The following is a 20466-nucleotide window of genomic DNA, read 5'->3' as shown; positions in this document are numbered from 1 at the left end:
TATTTTTCCTTCAGATTACACAAATCCTGAAAATTGTTCATATGGCTTTGGCATTTCCGGCAAAGTACCGCCCGCAAATTATACCCAGTTAGCACAAGGAGGTTCACGAGCCTACAACAACAAACAGCCGCACATTCCGTCGTCGTTCCACCGACAACCTTTGCGAATCGAGCCCCTTCTGAACCCCACCTCGTGATGACGAATCTTGGCCCAATAAAAGTGGTTGCCGCTGCCGTTCCACCGAAAGTGATGACAATTCACCAATAAAAGTGATGACGGCTAAATCGTGACTCAATTTGGAGATTTACCATTGAAAATTGGAAAAACTTGAAACTAATAATCGAAATTTGAAACCCTCGATTTGTTGATGTTTTGGTTAAATGAATATTAAGGTTTGCTCTTAACATTAATATGAAGTTACCCGTGCAGTTTGGTGTGTTTTGATTAAATATTAAGCTAGTTAGATTTGAAGCACCATTGTCAACCGTCGAAGGAGCTGGGTTAATTCAGATCTATATTTTTTTTGAATATTTACAAAGTGGGCATTGTTTTATTTTGATGGAGGATTAAATCTGGCTTATCAATACTTGACTAAAATCGAAAGAATCTTAATTTCCCCTTCAAAATGGCTTCGGTGAATATGGTGATGGAAGTCGGCGACACGGTGATTGTAGTGGGTTAAAGGGAGGATGAACAAGAGAAATATAATTTTTTAAAAAGAATGTCTTTTTTTCTTTTATCGACACCTGTACTTTGGGCCCACATTAATGGCCTTATATATGCAGTTCACGCTCTTAATGGAGGTGTGAATTACGCACAATGACATGTCAGCTATAGATGTCTAAATGACACAATAAAAGTCTAGTTAAATTGTTCAAATGGAACAAATTTAAAATAGAGTGTCAGAGTGAAAAGTAAGGACAACTTTAAGGGGTTGTCGATGTATTTGACCCAAATAGAAAGATATATAGTTATAGATAGGATTTAACACTTTTTGTAAAGAACAACACATTGACATTTTCTGGAGATTCTCTCTTTATCATATACATACAAAGTTCACCTTTTTACATATTTATCTATCTTTTCTTTCCCGATCGAAATATTTAGATACTTATCATTATTCATCACTGTCGGTGGAATTAATAGGAAGTCTCACCTTTGTCGTGTGACTTCTACTCATTTATTATTATTTATTAGCATCTTTCATATTCTTGAGTCACTCATTACACCATTATTGTTACATTTTATTGCTATCCAACAACACACGTGGGATATTTTTTCATAAATACACCTGGTCTATCATTTAGATATTAATATTGGCTAAGAGTAACCCTTTCACATTATAAATCTAATTGTATAAACCTAAATCTAAATTTTGGGTCATACACTCTCTACTTTTTAAAAATCCAAAAATTCAATTAAATCGAATAAATATTATCTTATTTTTATATGTGGAAAAAAAATCCCAACCTTGAATCTAACATCGGATCCTCGAAGGCCCATAATAAGAGCCCTAGAAACGATGTAGTAAAATGCCAAATCGTCAATAAAATAACGGCTCTTTAGTCTAATGTCGGTCGTGGCTCCTCGCTGGGCCCCTCTAAAATTGCCACGTCGTCCATTCTCATTATTTTGATTATCTTTTTCACCCATTCTCATTGTTTTATACTCATCATATTTTCTGTACAGCCCAGACGACCGTTACACATACCACTCTGTCTGTCTCTTCTTCACTACCATCCCACCATTAACACCCTTCTCACAACTTGCTTTACTCTTTTATTGAGGAAGAAATGACAGCAGCAAGCGTTGCCACCAAGCACTGCAAGAAGGCCATGAAGATGGGTCTATCTCTCTTCTGTAGAACATTCAATTCCTCTAGATGGTGAATTTCCCTATGCCCCCCCTAAACTTTATTTCTTGGAAAAAAGAAATCAAATTTACTGTAACTTTGTTATTGTTCTTGTGTGTGTGTGTATGCAGCAAGACAATGGCGAAGATGGCGGTGGCGAGGATTAAATTGTTGAGGAACAAGAGGGAGGTGGTTGTACGGCAAATGAGGAGAGACATTGCTATGCTTCTTGAGTCCCGTCAGGATGCCACTGCTCGTATTCGGGTAATCTTTCGTTCTTCTGAATTCTTTTCTTTCTTCACGTTTGTGTAATCTCTGAATTCTGAAATGGGGTTGAGGCTTAGTTGATTGATTGATCCAATGATGTGTATGTAACCTGGAAATTAGCTTTATTTGGCAATTTCTTTGAGTAATTGAATGGGGGATTTGCTCTATCATGCTTCATGGTAAGGTGCATTGTTACTGCTTAGAATTAGTAATGAAACCCTTGTGGATCATTTAGCTTAAGACATAAATTTTGCTTTTTAAAAAGATTATAGGGTTTCTACAGAGATATTTCTTTATAGCAGATGACTTCTTTTTAATGACCTTTTTTATGCTTCTGACCAAACTTGGAGAATGTAAGTAATCGTGTTGAATTAGCTTGACTGTGTTTATGCTCTTTCTCATTCAGTATCACTTTTGTTTACTTAACTATAGGATTTTGCTACAATTGATTAATTTTTACCATGGGATTGAACTACTGAAGTTCCCCTCCTCCTCCCAGCTTTTTTACATCTCTTGCTATACATGACATGTAGGTATTACTAATATTTCAGACCAAGGTACCTCTGCTATCAGAACTCTCTGTTTTTGTAGACTAATCAATGCGATAGTAAAGAGCTCTTTTATTTAATGCAAAGCTTTTCCAAATTCCAATTTTAATTTTGCTCTGTTGGATGATCTTGTTATCACTGGGTTGTTGTTGTTGTCGTCTGTTGGATGATCTTGAAGTTGCTTAAACAGACCCATCATATAATGTAATATGGGGATACCTCTACTTTTACTTTAATATCCAACATCTGATTTTAGTATGAAATCTTCTTTGTTCAAGTTAAACTAGAATATTCTTATTTCCTTTGTTTATGATCCTTTTAAAGAAGTTGTCCATATATCGACTCTTTGTGCTTATCATTTGGAAAGAACATTCACATTCTTCACTTTTGTAGGTTGAACATGTGATAAGAGAACAAAATATATTGCAAGCAAATGAGTTCCTCGAGCTCTTCTGTGAACTTATTGTGGCTAGACTTCCTATTATTGCAAAGCAAAAGTAAGGTGACTCAAGTTGTATAATTCCTTTTTAACAAAATTTTTAGTTAAGAGTACACGGCTCACAGATACCCTTGCTTTCTATTGATCTGCCTGTTGCAGGGAATGTCCAGCTGATCTGAAAGAGGGGATATCAAGTTTGATTTTTGCAGCCCCCCGGTGCTCAGATATTCCAGAATTGATGAGAATTAAAGATGTTTTTGAGAAGAAATATGGGAAAGATTTTGTTTCAGCAGCCACTGATCTGCGACCCAATGCTGGTGTAAACCGAGCGGTAATCATATTTCTTCTCTTAAAAACTCATGGCTTTCTTTATCATTAATAAATATATCTATTACTTGTGTACTTGGAGGGCCTAAAAGAAGTGGGAAATTGTTGTTACAGCTCATTGAGAAACTCTCTGTGAAAACTCCAAGCGGTGAAGTGAAACTAAAAATCATGAAGGAAATAGCAAAGGAATACCAGGTTGATTGGGACACTGCAGAATCAGAGGTGGAGCTTCTCAAGCCACCAGAAGAGCGTATAGTATGTCTCTCATGCTCAAAAACCATATACATCTGTCTATGGTGTCAAACGTGTTTGATGACCATCTAACTGATTTCTATTCTCTTTGATCAGGACGGACCCAACGGCTTTGTAAGTGCCACTAGCTTGCCCCTGAAGCCAACCCCAAAGCAACCTGCTGAGCCTCATAACCTTCCAAGGAATTCAAAGCAACCTGCTGAGACTAATTACCTTCCGAGGTATTCATTCAACTGATTGAAATTTGGATTTGTTATTTCCCTTTTCTGCAAAAAAACAATGATTCTGCTTTTGTTCCTTTAAACAAAATCTTTGACTTGGCTGATGTCAGAATCCATCTCCTGAAACTAACTACTACAGGGCTTCAGATGATGGAGAATCGAAAGTCACCAAATTTGACGACCCAGCATCAGCAGCTAAAGCAGCTGCTGAATCTGCCAAGCAAGCTATTGCGGCTGCTGAAGCAGCTGCATATTTGGCCAGTAAAGATGCAAAAGCATCTACTGGTCGTCATCACTCTATGAATAATGCAACTGTTGACAATATTCCTTTTGTTTCTGGTGCTCCTGTCCCCAAGTTCTCTCGAAATGATGTTGCACCAACATCTCAGTCTATAGTTGATCTGTATGATGATCATTGGAGTAAGAACATGAGGAATCCTGAACATACTCATGGTTCTTCTGGCGAAGAGGTGCCAATAGATATGAAAAGATCACAGAAATTCTATAGGAGACATAGCTATAATGTTCCATCCTCAAATTCCAATGTGAAATATGATGATGATTCAGATTGTGATGAGGAAATTGAGATGGAAGATCCGCCGAGTGGCAATACATATCAACACAGCCCCCCTACTGATGCTAATGGTGGAAAGTTCTATAGAAGGCACAGCTACAATGTTCCATCCTCACATTCCGGTATCAAGTTTGATGAATCAGATGGGGATGAAGAGATGGAAACTGAAGAAGCCCCAACAGCTACCAACCGAGCCCCCAACCAGCCTGCACCTCAAGTACCTCGGGTTCATCCCAAATTGCCTGACTACGACACACTTGCTGCTCGCTTCGAGTCTCTCAATTCCCGGAACTCTCGGACATAGATTATCAGGACTCATGGGATCTGATACATTTTGTGCCAGTCAATATATAGGATAATACAGTACAGAAACCAAGTTATATGTTAAATGGTTCATTATATATAGTATGTCGCAATCATTGCATGGAGTAAAACTAGTTCCTTCGTGTCAATTTTATACAAATTTTGGTGTAATAAATCTTGGAATATCCATTTGGCAAGTTAAACTAGAAGTACCAACTACCCTTGGTATATTTATGATTAGTAACATCGTTTATTGCATTAGCATCTCGTGTTTAAATTTTATGTTACAAATGAAATCTATAATATATATAATATAATAGTTATTCTAAATTTTTATAGAACAAGATATCTTATTTTTCTTAATTAAAATCTTCTATTAATTGAGAAACATAACTATCAACGTTCCTTGTCTTGCTAAGAGAACGGATCCTCAGATTTTTGGAAATTCTTTCGTGACATTTGTAATTGTTAGGAAGCATTACCTTTCAAAACAAAGAGAACAAACAACAGTGACGGATTGTGAAGATGATCTTCATTAGAATATGAACAAATTTTCCTATTGTATATACCTAGCAGTTTGATTCTTTTTTTGGATATTTTCCTTCAAAGGGACAAATGACAATATAATTATGGATAAGAAAATTAGCACAAATATGTCGAACCAAAGTATCCAATGTACAAACTATTCATAACACTCCCCCTTAGACGTCCATGTAAGATAATGTGCCTCATTAAAAACTTACAAAAAAATTATTGGGATGTACATAGTTATTTATAATATGCATTGCTTGTTGTCTCATTAAAAACCTTACCAGGAAAATCCAGTGGGACAAAACCTTGGTTAAGGAAAAGAGTGTAGCATTTAGTTACTCCCCCTGATGAAAAATCACTTAATGTCTCGAAGACGACGCATTTCAATCTTATATATCAGCTTTTCAAATATTGAGGTTGGTAACGTCTTAGTGAACAGATCAGCCAAATTATCACTTGAACGAACTTGTTGTACATCTATTTCACCATTCTTCTGAAGATCATGAGTGAAAAAGAATTTCGGTGAAATGTGTTTTGTTCTATCTCCTTTGATATATCCTCCTTTCAATTGAGCTATGCATGCAGCATTGTCTTCATACAATATTGTTGGAATATCCTCTTTCGAAGAAAGACCACATGTTTGCTGAATGTGTTGAGTTATAGATCTTAACCAAATGCATTCTCGACTTGCTTCGTGAATGACTATTATCTCTGCATGATTTGAAGAAGTAGCAACCATAGTTTGTTTTGTCGAACACCATGATATGGATGTACCTCCACTTGTAAATAAATAGCCTGTCTAAGATCGACCTTTGTGTGGATCAGACAAATATCCTGCATCTGCATAACCAATCAATGATGGCTTGGATTCATTTGAATAAAATAAACTCATATCAATGGTCCCTTGGAGGTATCTGAATATATGTTTAATACCATTCCAGTGTCTTTTTATTGGCGAAGTACTAAATCTTGCCAATAAGCTTACTGAGAAAGCTATATCTGGTCGGGAATTATTGGTAAGATACATTAATGCCCTAATTGCACTAAGATATGGTACTTCGGCACCAAGAAGCTCTTCATCATTTTCATGAGGTCGGAATGGATCTTTCTTTATATCAAGTGATCTCACAACCATCGGGGTACTTAATGGATGTGCTTTATCCATATAAAATCGCTTTAAAATCTTTTCGGTGTATGTTGATTGATGGACAAATATTCCATCTTTTATATACTCAATTTGTAGACCAAGACAAAATTTTGTCTTTCCAAGATCTTTCATTTCAAATTCTTTCTTCAAACAGTCTACTATTTTTGGAAGCTCCACAGGAGTTCCAATGATATTTAAATCATCAACATACACGTCGATTATAACAAATTCAGATCCAGACCCTTTTATAAAGACACAACGACAAATTGGATCATTCTTGTACCCTTCTTTTAACAGGTATTCACTCAGGCGATTGTACCACATACGACCTGATTGTTTCAATCCGTATAAAGATTTCTGAAGCTTTATTGAACAAGTTTCTCGAAAACTTTTATATGCTTCTAGAACTTTAAATCCCTCAAGTACTTTCACAAAAATTTCGTTGTCTAATGATCCATAAAAATAGGCTGTAACAACATCCATTAGATGCATATCAAATTTTTCTTGCACTGCCATATTTATGAGATACCTGAAGGTGATAGCATCCACTACAGGAGAATATGTCTCCATATAATCAATTCCAGGCCTTTGGGAAAACCCTTGTACCACATGTCGCGTTTTATATCTAACGACTTCATTTTTATCATTTCGTTTTCGCACAAAAACCCATTTATACCCTACTGGCTTTATGCCTTCAGGTGTTCGAACTATGGGTCCGAAGGCTTCACGTTTTCCAAGTGAAGTTAACTCTGCCTGGATAGCGTCTTTCCATTTTGGCCAATCATTTCTCTGTCTACATTTATTGACAGATTTTGGTTCAAGATCCTCATCTTGTTGCATTATTTCAACAGCAACATTATAAGCAAAAATGTTATCGATAACAATATTATTTGGGTTCCATCTTTTTCCGGTTGAGACATAACTTATTGATATCTCTTCATTTTCATTATTTTCAGATTCCTGGACCTCTCCTAAGGTCTTATCATTTTTTACGTCTTGGGGCTCTTCTTGATCCACTACCTCTGTGTTATGTTCACTTTGATCACTTGCTCCTTTTCTTCTTTGAGGATTTTTATCTTTAGAACCGATTGGTCTACCACGTTTCAAGCATGGCTTAGACTCATTTGCTTTAATTAATTGTCCTGCCGGGATATCAACTCGAATTGGAGCATTAGCAGGTGGAATATGTGACTTAGTCACCCTTGGTAGGTCAGTGAATGCATCTGGCAATTGATTTGCAATATTTTGTAAATGAATAATCTTTTGAACCCCTTGTTCACATTGATTTGTTCGAGGATCTAAATGAGACAGTGATAATGCATTCCAATCTCTCTTCTTTTTCAGCTGCTTATTTTCTCCCCCTAATGTTGGATATACTGATTCATCAAAATGACAATCAGAAAATCTTGCCGTAAATAAATCTCCAGTCATCGGCTCTAGATATTTTATAATAGAAGGAGATTCATATCCAACATATATCCCCAACCTTCTTTGAGGACCCATCTTCGTGCGTTGTGGTGGAGCAATTGGAACACATATCGCACAACCAAAGATCCTAAGATGGGAAATATTTGGCTCCTGACCAAAAGCCAATTGCAATGGGGAGACTTTATGATAACTTGTGGGCCTTATCCGCACAAGTGCTGCTGCGTGCAAAATAGCATGACCCCATACTGAAATGAGAAGTTTTGTTCTCATAACCATTGGTCTAGCAATTAATTGGAGGCGTTTGATCAATGATTCTGCTAGACCATTTTGTGTATGAACATGAGCAACCGGATGCTCAATTGTTATCCTAGTTGAAATACAATAATCATTAAAGGCTTGGGATGTAAACTCACCAGCATTATCAAGACGAATTGTCTTAATTGCATAATCTGGAAATTGTGCTCTTAGCTTTATTATTTGAGCCAACAATCTCGCAAATGTCATATTGCGAGTTGATAATAAGCACACATGTGACCATCTTGTAGATGCATCTACCAAAATCATATAATATTTGAATGGTCCACATAGAGGGTGAATGGGCCCACATATATCACCATGTATACGTTCCAGAAATGCAGGGGATTCCACCCTAACTTTAATAGTTGATGGTCTAATAATTAATTTTCCTTGAGAACATGCAGCACAAGAGAATTCCTTAAATTGAAGAATCCTCTGATTCTTCATTGCATGTCCATGTGAATTCTCAATTATTTTACGCATCATATTAGAACCAGGATGGCCCAACCGGTCATGCCAAATAATAAAATTATCTTGATTAGTAAACTTCTCGTTTACTATGGCATGTGTTTCAATCCTGCTAATACTTGTGTAGTATAAGCCGGAGGAAAGAGCAGGTAACATTTCAAGCACATATTTCTTACCGGACATTATTGTAGTAATATAAAGATATTCAATCTTTTCATCATTTGTAGTCTCAATATGATAGCCATTTTGGCGAATATCTTTGAAACTTAATAAGTTTCTTTGAGATTTACTACAATATAGTGCTTCATCAATAGCCAAATTTGTTCCTCCTGGTAGTAATAAATTAGCTCTTCCAGAACCTTCAATTAATCTTGTACTACCGGATATTGTATTAACATTCGCTTCTTTCATTACCAAATAAGAGAAATATCTCTTATCTTTTAAAATAGTGTGTGTTGTAGCACTATCCAGAAGACATATATTATATTTATTAATCTTGAGTCCAACTGAAGACCGGGGAATTTTCATATTCTTCATAAAAAGAAACAAATAATACATCATAAGAAATATGAAAGACAAGCAGAAAAAAGACATCAAGAAATACATTAGGAATGTAGAAACTAGCAACACATGATGCATTAGGAAAATACACTCAAGAAAAATAAACTGGTTGCAAACATAAAAATAACAACTTTTATAGCTTCATTCCCCAGTAAGATGATTAGTTCTTTAGTCAATATCCTCAAAGAAGTCTCCAACTTCTAAATGAGTAATATTTGTTAGGCCTTCAAAATCATCATCTTTATATGCAAGATGTGCCTTAGAATCATATTTATTTGAGGGACCTGCTTCATCATCATTATTTTGAAAGGTCAAGTATGCTTCCACATTATTTTCCTTTTTCTTGAGGAAGGCTTGATAAAGTTTGACAAAATGTTCTGGCGTACGACAAATGCGTGCCCAATGACCTCTCATACCACATCGGTGACACATACTAGCTTTACCTTTTGAATGATTAATTTGAGAACCCTTATTGTTCTCCAATTTATTTCCACCATAATGACGATAATTGTTTCGCCCCCTGCCACGTCCACGTTTACGACCATGTCCACGACCACGATAATTATTTTGTTTTCTTTCAAACTTATCATATGTTGCTACAACATTCACTTCAGGAAATGGAGCTGACCCGGTGGGACAAGCTTCATGATTTTTCATTAATAGAGTATTATTCTGCTCAGCCACAAGTAGGCATGTGATTAACTCAGAATATTTCTTAAAACCCTTTTCACTGTATTGTTGTTGTAGCACCACATTTGAAGCATGAAAAGTAGAAAATGTTTTTTCCAATAAGTCCTCATCTGTGATAGTGTCTCCACATAATTTTAATAGAGAACTTACTTTAAAGATAGCAGAATTATACTCACTTACGGTTTTAAAGTCTTGCAACCTTAAATGTATTCACTCATACCGAGCTTTCGGTAATACCGTAAGTTTTAGGTGGTCATATCGATCCTTCAAATTAATCCATAATTCAAGTGGATCTTTTACGGTTAAATATTCAGTTGTTAACCCTTCATGTAGATGATGACGAAGGAAAATCATGGCTTTCGCTTTATCCTGATTTGATGCTTCATTTCCTTATATAATAGTATTTCCAAGATCTTTAGCGTCAAGGTGAATTTCAGCATCAAGAACCCATGATAAATAGTTCCTTCCGGTGATGTCAAGTGCCACAAATTCAAGTTTTGATAAATTTACATAGTGAAAACTATCATAAAAAATGAATAAGTTAGAGAAATAATTATAATATTAAACAATTAATGAAAACAAAACGATTAAGGTAAAAGAAATGAAAATAGAGCTATATCATGTTAACAAACTACTATTTCATTTTATTCTTGCCATAAAGTAGAAATTACATACTTGTTTCATTTCACTTTATATTATTGATATATATGTGTTAATAGAATTGAACGTGACTAACATTATTTATATGTTCCAATAAATATAAAGTAATTAAAAAATTATTGCTTGTCAATTCATTTCTCACAGTTCTTCAAAATGCCTTAAAGATATGTTTTGATCCAGGGAGTCCATGACATTAGTGCATAGCTAGTTTGATGACTTTGAGGTCCTCTGAGAGTTGAGCACGGAAGGAAATAGTTATTTAATCACTGCAATGTACTTAAACTATTTAAGATGCCCAAGCGCACAAGTAATCTGCAAACAGTGAGCATATGATATGTACTGTTCATAACAGAGATAAGGTAATTACAATCTCAATAGACTAGGGTGTTCTTCTTTGCAATTTACCCTTTTACTGTATTTTCTTTTCTTTATTTAAGTAGAAAAGGAAAAAATGGAAAAGAAAATGAAAATACCCCAAGGGAAATGGGAAGGACCCGCTAGTCGCTCCTTATCTTTGAAGAAGCAGAGTTAGCCGTTCTCCTATGCTGTCGGAAGTACTAGATAAACAGCACAGGGGACTTTACATATGTTTCTCTCCTCCTTTATTGCTGAACAGTAGCTTAGCTTTTATCCAGGTTATTTTTCTTTTATCTTCTCTCTATCTATTTGCTGTTTCCTATATTCATTTCTTAACCACTTTTCCTCTATCAGCTTTCAATACTTTAAAAAGTGTTTGGGACGATTAAAATAGCTGCTTGTACCTCAATTTGTCTGTGTTTATGCTACTGAATGAATGCTTATGCTATCTTTCACTTCCTTCTTTATCATTTTGTTTTCTGGGGTTCCTACGTTTTTATGTGGGCTGGCCGCCGGGTGGTGTGGCGGAAGGGGGAGTGACCGTAGGAGTACAATTGTGATCGGACACTTTAATTGAAGCTTTTGCATTTCGTTTATTTAGAAGAATTCGCTCCACTTCTGTCATTTAAAGATTAGTTCCTGACAGCAAACTCATGAAAGCATAGCCATTAGTCCATTCATGGCGCACTTACGTTTCTTGACATAGTTCAAACGAGAAGAATGCATATGATTGATTAGATAACAAGTAACGAGAGCAATTTTACCCCATAAACGAAATTTTACAGTCAAACACTCACAGAGGACAATAATTACTTCACTTGTTTCAGTTTTTTTTTTCATATTAAAAAGTATAGAGTTCTGCCTCGCCAATTAGCAAGAGCCCTTTTTCATAAATTCCTTGTTATGTCTTGATATTCTTATACCTAATTGACCTGATTAATCTGGCAAAAAGTTCCCTCATTTAACTCTAAAAATACTTTCTTCACGCTGTTGCACCTCCTCTTGAGAATATTTTCTCTAACGAGTCTTTTCTTGACGAGTAAATATGTTTTTCTGAAATATTAAAGTACTTTATCTTCCACAAGTTGAAGTTGGCAGGTAAAAAAAATAAACACCTTACGAGGAAAGCTAGATCACTCTCTATATAAGGGTAGTTACCCTTATCTCACAGATATTGCCTTCGCCATTCTGGTACTCTGAATGCTTTGAGAATGTACCAGATACTGAGTTTTGCTCATCATCTAGTGTGACTAAGCTCTTGTGGGTCTTAGCAGATACTGCATTCAGGAAATCTGAGATGCAACTGTTCTATAAAGGGAGATATGTTTACTTCGTCTGCTGCTTTATGCAAAGCTACACACGATGTGTCTGTGTTGGTACCTTCTAAACAAAAAGGAAAAGCTTTTTCAAGTGACTTGTGGATTAAATCTCGTACAAGGAGGCCTTTGGGAAGCATATGTGGATCCTGGATAGTGGAGAGATCTATTCCTATCCGTCTGTTCATTCCAGCTCGTGCTAGTGGTATTACTTATGCTATACTATGATTTCTTTTGTGGATGAGTTATACTCGTGTGTAATCTTTCTGATTTATGCAATTATTTTGTTTAGATATTAAATGCTTCGAGTGATTTGGCAGATGGGAATGGTACTGCGAAATGCTTGAACAGCAATTCTTCCATCCTAAAGCAGGTCTTGATTGATTTTATAGACGAGGATAGTTTTTTCAAAGATGAAATTGATACAGCTTCAGATTGTGGCAAAAGTTTTTCAACCGAAGATCAGACCGTTGAGGAGCCATGGCTATGCGAATCTTCCTCGCTTCTTCATCATTTGGCAGAGTCAGATGCTCCTGTTGATTTCATTTGTGATGACAAGATAGTTAAGGGTCTTGACTGTGAAAATTTAGAATCAAGATGCTTAAATCAGTCTACACTTAGTGAGAATTTCTGGTCCAAGTATGAGGTAAATGCTAATTATGCTTCATCAGGAACCTCGTATGAAACATATGCCTATGTGGAGGAGCCCTGGTTACTTCAAGCATGTACCTCTTCTCCTAGTTTTGATGCTGAGACGGCTCCTGACGACCGTAAAGTTGAACAGTCAGATAAAGAGGATGAAGCTCAACCTTCATTTAGCAATCAACTTGAACAATTAGCTCAACCTTCATCTAGCAATCAACATGAACAAATACCTGAGAAGTTGTTGCCTGTTGATCAAAATGATGCAATTTCCAAGGAAGACTCAGTTACAACAATTATTCTGATTAATTCTTCGGTATGTACTGTGCAAAGAATTGCTGTTTTGGAAAATGAGAAACTGGTTGAACTGTTGCTGGAACCGGTGAAAAATAATGTGCAGTGCGATAGTGTATATCTAGGAGTAGTTACAAAGTTAGTTCCACACATGGGTGGTGCATTTGTAAATATTGGCACTTCAAGACCCTCCTTTATGGATATAAAGCCCAACAGAGAACCATTTATTTTCCCCCCATTTTGTCATGATTCAAGGGGAAAAATAATTAATGGTACTGTGGTGGACATGCTTGAAGAGAATCAAGGTTTTCCTGGAAATGAACCCACTTTAGAAGAAGTGGACAGAGATGAGATTGAAGATGCTGATATAGAGGACGATTCCATGGAATACATGGACAATGAGTTTGGGGAGCATGAAAGGGGTGACACTTGTAATTTTTCAGAAGTCCTTGTAGAAAATTGTAATGGTACTGTAACTGAGCATGGGCTTGAATCTCATTCAGAGAAATATCTGGAAGAATCCAGTGGAATTGGGTACCAATCGCAGAATCCAACTATTGAGCATACTGTGAATGGTAATAAAGTTTCACAAAGAGATGAAAGCAAGTGGGTCAAAGTCCGGAAAGGCACTAAAATAATTGCTCAAGTTGTTAAAGAAGGATTGGGCACGAAGGGCCCGACACTGACTGCTTATCCAAAATTAAGGAGCAGATTCTGGGTATTACATGTTTCATGATTCTGTCTCTCACAGCTGAAAGTCCATTTTTAGAAGCCCCAATCTAATTGGTTCTCCTCTTCCCAGGTTTTAGCTCCTCGCGGCAACACAATAGGTATTTCAAAGAAGATCGCTGGTGTTGAGCGCACACGTTTAAGAGTCATTGCAAAAACTTTGCAGCCTCAAGGGTTTGGTCTTACGGTAAGGACAGTTGCAGCCGGTCATTCATTAACTGAATTGCAGAAGGACTTGGAAGGCTTGCTTTCAACTTGGAAAAGTATAATTGAGCATGCAAAGTCAGCAGCTCTTGCCGCAGATGAAGGTGTTGATGGAGCAGTTCCCGTTATGCTTCACCAGGCAATGGGTCAAACACTCTCTGTTGTTCAGGATTATTTTAGCGATCAGGTCTGCTCAATCTTGGTTCTTCCCTTCATGGATTGTTCAGTTTATTTTTTGATGGAACTTCTGGTTAGGGCTGGCCTTCCTTAAATTAGCACGAATACATGTTATGCTTTCTTATGCTGGCCTTGATGTTCAGGTGAAGAGTTTGGTGGTTGATTCTCCAAGGACATATCATGAGGTATGGACTTAGCCATTTATCAGGCAGTGGAAGTGAAAAGGTTTTTGACCAATAAACGCAATTGCATGTCTTGCTTGGTATTTTATGTTCCTTTGAGATAGTTTGTTATATGTAAGCATGGAAGCGGTTTTGATAATTTTCATTTCCAATGCTGAGTGGTTTTTGGCAATGAGGATTGCAAATACTGGTGGTGAATGAGATTATTTTGGATTAGTACGACCTCAGTGAATAAACTATTTAAGAAGTAAAACTAGCTTGTTTCAGTATTTTTTCTTAGTTTTTTTTTTTGAAAATGTAATGAATATTTTATAAAAGAATACCACCCAGAGTTTGCAATGGATGAGTAGTACAACAATCTGCAGTATGCATCTCAGTATATTAGCTACTTGTGAAAAGAACTGCGGAAATTAACTTTCATTTTTACGCTAAAACGTGATCTGTGCTTTAAGTTGCAAGTATTTTCCTTTTTACCTTTCAAAGTATTTATTTCCTTCCATACAGTCCACAGTACAGTCGCTGTTATAGTGTTCGACAACTTTTTGTCGCCTTTTTATGGTCCTCTTCTATTCCAACAATGTAGCTGGTCTTTAGACCATTTTGGCATGCACCATTTAGCTTGTTTCAGTATTAGCTCTCTGGTTAAATCAAGGCATTCTCTAACTTTGAAGGTGACATTAGAAGAAAAAGCAAACTGTAGTCAGATATAGCATTCAATTTAATATCCGAAAGAAATGTCATGCTGACATATAAACATAGTGAGGACAATATACATGATAGATAGACTTCAAATCAGTTGGTTTTCCTTACTCCTCTTTTTCATTATGGTGGGGTTTAGACAACTTCAGATCATGTTCTCATACTTGAGAAATTTGGATTAATGCCTTTTATTGAAGCTTGTGGGCTAGCAATTGTTAGGGATCTGTTGAATTTTATTGTGCTCTAATATATATGTATAACTGGGCTCTGTTCAGGTTACAAACTATCTTCAAGAAATTGCACCTAATCTGTGTGAAAGAGTTGAGTTGTATGGCAAAAGAACTCCGCTGTTTGATGAATATAAGATTGAGGAAGAAATAGACAACATTCTCAGCAAAAGGTGGAAATTACTTAGTTTTTTTCCTAGTACTTTCTTTTAGCTTTACATTCTTTTATGAGGTTATTTTAACTTTTTTGGTGAATCAACATATTTTCCTGTTAAAATGATGTTTTTCTTTAACCCTTTAATTTGTAAAATCTGCAGGGTTCCCCTTGATAACGGAGGTTATCTAGTGATTGAACAGACAGAGGCTTTAGTCTCCATCGATGTAAATGGTGGGCATTGTGTGCTTGGTCAAGGGACTTCACAAGAGATAGCTATTCTAAATGTTAACCTTGCAGCTGCCAGACAAGTATGTAGACCTGTATCTTGTTATGATTACGTATTATATTCCTAGAGCATTGATTTTCTGCACCTGAGAAAGTTGGTTACCAGGTGCATTTGGGTAGTTGGAAAATAAATCGGGCGATGCTTAGAAGACCCTTTTTCTGTAAATTAGGAGATGCTTAGTGTTTGATGGAAAGATGCTTCGATCTTTCTGTTAGAGCTATATGCTTAGAAGATCCTTTTCTATAAATTCGGGCATGCTATATTGCTTCTCTTTTTTCCTATGGCACATAAGGCGCCTGATTCAAGTAGTCATTTGTCGCTTATTAGTAACTTATTAGCTTCCAGAACAGAAGAAAATTCCGTAAATGATCTATTATGGAAAACTAACTTTGTTTAATAACGGAAACTACAGAGAGAACATTTGCAGTATCGTTTTGATTCTTCTATTGGTTTGGGAATATTGAAGGACATAGCAAGTCACTTTTATTGCTAAACATCTGGTTTTCATTTTTTTGGATAACGGAGAAATCCCCGAGGACTGGTGTCGCACGGTTTGAAACCGGTGGATAATGGGTCTGCCCTCTAAACTTCTCCTATTGAATACCAGGCTTTTGTCTACGACAATATTCTAACTCGTGACGTGCGCCTAACCCACACATCACACTCTGCACTCTTACTGCTTGGCCAAAGCCTTCAGGGCAACCTCTGGTTGCTTTTCTACTGGTGCTATGTAAGTCACATTAATTTGATTCAAACTTTAAGAAACTTGTGAAAAGAAAGGGAAAGGAAAAGGAAGAAACCCATAAACCAATACAAATGAGATGTTATATGCTCGTTTTTGCTTTGACCATAAGCTAGTATTCATCATTCTAATTCAAGAAATTTTGTTGATGTCTCTTTCTCTGGAGAGTCAATATTATTCACTTTGGAACTGATACATCTTTGTTAGAGATATTGCTTCATGTTTGTTTGCTTACTGTATTTGTAGCTTCTTTAAGGTGTCTCTGGTTAGATATGAACCTTTTATTCGAGGCTCCAAGCTAGTTACTGAAATGTATTGCAACATAAGGTTATTATGGTTTTCTTTCTATTTGTTATGTTTATTCTTTAGACAGATTCCAATGTTTAATTCATCATATGATAAATGTGGTTATTAAGGATATACTGAAATTATTCTCAGATTGCTAGGGAAATAAGGCTGAGAGATATTGGTGGCATTATTGTGGTGGATTTCATAGATATGTTGGATGATTGTAAGTAAACAGCTCCCTCTCTCTCTCTCTCTCTCTCTCTCTCTCTCTCTCTCTCTCTCTGTGTGTGTGTGTGTGTGTGTGGGTGTGTTCTTTAAGTGGTATTGATGCACAAAATTTTTGTGGTTCTGTTAGGCTAGACTTATTTTCCTCGGGTGCAATATTATCGTAATTGCAACTGAAAAAAGAAAGAAAAGAGGGAGACGTGAAAAGTTATAATATTGTCTTCTATGTAAAATCCGAAATTGAAGATATCTTTGTTGAATGCTTGGTAACTGTACGACATTACTTGTATTACATGACACCTATAGTTCACCAGCTAAAACTGGCACATAATCAGACTGAAAGTTGCATGATCAGCCCCAGCCTACGTTGCTTTTCCCAAAACTGTATATGATGCTAAGCTCATACCATATCATTTTTCATGATATCTTGAAGTCAACAACACATTATGAAGATGTTGTCCTCTTTATTTGCTTTATTTGGTACTGATGTGCTCACAAAGCATGTATACATGCATGACCATATGTTACGCAATTGTTTGAAAGTCTTGTTTCCTTTTATTTCGTCTTCAGCAAATAAGAGATTGGTCTACGAGGAGGTCAAGAAGACTGTTGAGAGAGATCGATCAACAGTTAAGGTGTCTGAATTGTCCAGACATGGGCTTATGGAGATTACAAGGAAAAGAGTATGTTATTTGGCTCTAAAGTTCTTTGTAATTTTATCAAAGAAGCGAACTATTGAATTTGATAAGCGAACTATTGAAAGTCATAATTACACTAGCTCAATTGTCTATCTTAATGATGGTTGGGTGACTATATCTTCTACTTGACAGGTTCGACCTAGTGTGACATTCATGATCAGTGAACCATGTGCATGCTGTCATGGGACGGGGAGAGTGGAAGCTTTAGAGACTGCATACTCTAAGATTGAACGTGAAATTTGCCGGCTGCTAGTAAGTAAACTAAAAACTTAGAAATACCTTTTCAAGGTTATGTTCTTGGGTTTTCCTCTCGTTATTATCTTGTAAGTTGCAAAAGCTCGATCCAAAATCATGTAGTTCTTTAACCAGTTTATCCATTTTTACCACTTGTCTCCATTGTTCCTTCTTTTTCTTTGATAATTTTCTTTTTGCATATAATTAGCATGATTCAACATAATAACCGGATTTGCCAAAAACTAATTCTTGTTTTCTATGTTTCTTGTGTTGATCAGTCCACAATGGATCAGAAGGCAGACCCTGAAAACCCCAAGTCTTGGCCCAGATTTATTCTCAGGGTTGATCAGTACATGTCTAACTTTTTGACTTCAGGAAAGAGGACAAGGCTAGCAATCTTGAGTAGTTCTCTCAAAGTCTGGCTTCTTCTAAAGGTATGCTCAAACATTTTGTTCATTTTCATAACAAAATAGCACTTTTATTCTGTATTTGGCTTTGCTGATATCTGCAAGGTGTGATTGACCAGGTTGCTAGAGGTTTTACAAAGGGGACCTTTGAGCTAAAACCTTTGACAGGTGACAAGGAGTATAAGAATGGACATGAAACTGCTATTTCAGTGTTACGACCCACAGAGGGTGGATTTCACCCCCCTCGGAAAAAACTAACCATTTTTCCCATCAAAAAGTGGAAGAGTAGCGGAAAGTGATCTTGCTTCCTTTAAGAATCATCTGTACAGGTCTCAATTCACAAAGAACATCCCGGTATGGCAGCATAATTTTATTTAACCAATTCTTTCCTCCTCAGTTCAGCTGTTTCCCTCTGAGTTTTTCTCCTTGGCGTTGAGTAGGTTGGTGTAAAAAATAGCTAGTTTTATGAAAACAATTTTGCATAGCATGGTAATACATCTATTCCATTTATTATCTGGCCTCGCCTTTTGCAACCCACCATGTAGACTCATATATCTAATAATCATGTGCTTTCACCTATGTCATCATGATGCTGAAAATCATATCGTTCTCTTTAAGTCTTTCCCTTAAATCAGACTCTTCATTTGTCTTTTAAGTATACACATTCTCCTTGGATTTTTCCAGCCAATCACAACCAACTAGTGATTCAAGGGGTCAATTCATTTTTTGTTTGATTGGCAAAACTTTTCATAGAAGTGATTGAAACAAAGAGAAGAAGATGTGTCCTTCACGACTGGAGGGAGGCACAAACAGTTAAGAAACTTAATTACAGAGAAGGGTAAAGTGGACTTCACAGGATCAAGGAAAGACCTGCAGAAAAGAGAGTAAAAATGAACGCTCAAAGTTGGTGTTGCTTATTTTGCTGGAAATTTGGACCTTGCTTCCTACTCTGTAATTGATTAAGCACCACGGAAACTACAATATGTGCAAGACCAACTGATCGCTCCTTGCCATGCAGATTTTGTCTAAAAATGATAATATGAGTGAATGAATGTCTAAAAATGATAACATAGTAGTTAGGTTTATCCACTCATTTATCACAATAATTGCAACTCTAGTTCAAGAAATGCATTATTTATGAGTCTAGAGTCAGCACAACATAGGCAAAAATCAAGATGTTACAACTGCGTGGTTTTCCTCACAAATTTGTCTAGTTATTTGGTGTACCCTTAAGCTAATCCGGGATCCACAGGCCTTGAACATGATTTACTCAGACAGGAATCTAAGATCCAGATTTCCGAGGTCAGAGAAACTACTGGTCAGTGATCGATCAACAATTAGATATGAACTAAATAAGTTTTACCAAGGAGTATTTTCACAGTGAGATTCACTTCATCCTCTATCTACAAGAATGTAAATAGAGGATAGGATAACTAAATTTGGGAGGGAAAAATGAAAAACGAATCCTCTTGATTCATGTTCCAAGACATTCCCCTCCACTCTCAAGCCTTAACCTGTAACTATGTCCACATTACAGTATTGGGGTAGAAAGACACAATTCTTTGGTGGCTGGTTTGGTAAACCAAAAAGTTGAAGATTTTACCTCGAAGAACTCCAAGTCTATCAGGGAAGGATGTGTAATTCTAATCTTTTAGACTATTTCTTTACATAATATCATTAATTAGAGACAACTATTTAGATCAGGAAGTGAAAATTCCTGCCTATAAACTTATCTGAAAACTATCAGCACAAACAAACCGCTATCTTAACCACTCTCTCCAATGTTCAATTAGTAGATGGCACAAAGAACCTCAAGCAGATCCCTGTAAAAATCACTAAATAGCCCTATGGTATTGTCACTAGCAGCATGTACGAGATCTCCAAAACTCAGTTTTTCTCAAGTATCTCCAACACTCAACTGCAGACTAGGAAAACGAGTAAAGGTACCAACTTCACCGTTATACTTTGAACACTTGAGCGCGAGTTAGCCTACAAGCCTGCGGACATTTTCCGAAGTGTAGGGACGCGTAATGTCAA

The 20466-nt window shown here is 36.5% G+C and overlaps 2 protein-coding genes across 4 annotated transcripts; both read left to right on the top strand.

The window, feature by feature from the left end:
* The first annotated feature begins 1673 nt into the window (after window positions 1-1673).
* Window positions 1674-5044, top strand: LOC107781822 (uncharacterized). Its single transcript, XM_016602614.2, has 7 exons — window positions 1674-1885; window positions 1984-2116; window positions 3061-3164; window positions 3266-3437; window positions 3548-3688; window positions 3782-3906; window positions 4046-5044. The coding sequence occupies exons 1-7, from the start codon at window positions 1794-1796 to the stop codon at window positions 4782-4784; spliced, it is 1506 nt and encodes a 501-aa protein (XP_016458100.2). The 5' UTR covers window positions 1674-1793; the 3' UTR covers window positions 4785-5044.
* A 5979-nt stretch (window positions 5045-11023) lies between these two features.
* Window positions 11024-19028, top strand: LOC107760436 (ribonuclease E/G-like protein, chloroplastic). Of its 3 annotated transcripts, none has more exons than XM_075250007.1 (13): window positions 11031-11200; window positions 12014-12113; window positions 12197-12443; window positions 12559-13892; window positions 13977-14294; window positions 14428-14469; window positions 15441-15565; window positions 15710-15857; window positions 17016-17088; window positions 17661-17773; window positions 17921-18040; window positions 18301-18456; window positions 18549-19028. In XM_075250007.1, exons 3-13 carry the CDS (start codon window positions 12245-12247, stop codon window positions 18726-18728), a joined length of 2808 nt encoding a protein of 935 aa, XP_075106108.1. In that variant the 5' UTR covers window positions 11031-11200; window positions 12014-12113; window positions 12197-12244; the 3' UTR covers window positions 18729-19028. The 3 variants fall into 3 exon arrangements, with proteins under 3 accessions (XP_075106106.1, XP_075106108.1, XP_075106107.1); XM_075250006.1 differs by having other exon boundaries at window positions 11062-11200; window positions 12008-12113; XM_075250005.1 differs by lacking the exon at window positions 12014-12113 and having other exon boundaries at window positions 11024-11200.
* The last annotated feature ends 1438 nt before the right edge of the window (window positions 19029-20466 follow it).

The sequence above is a fragment of the Nicotiana tabacum genome, chromosome 3, assembly GCF_000715075.1.
Source record: "Nicotiana tabacum cultivar K326 chromosome 3, ASM71507v2, whole genome shotgun sequence".
Classification (NCBI taxonomy): Eukaryota; Viridiplantae; Streptophyta; class Magnoliopsida; order Solanales; family Solanaceae; genus Nicotiana; species Nicotiana tabacum.
This window is presented reverse-complemented; position numbering and strand designations above follow the sequence as displayed.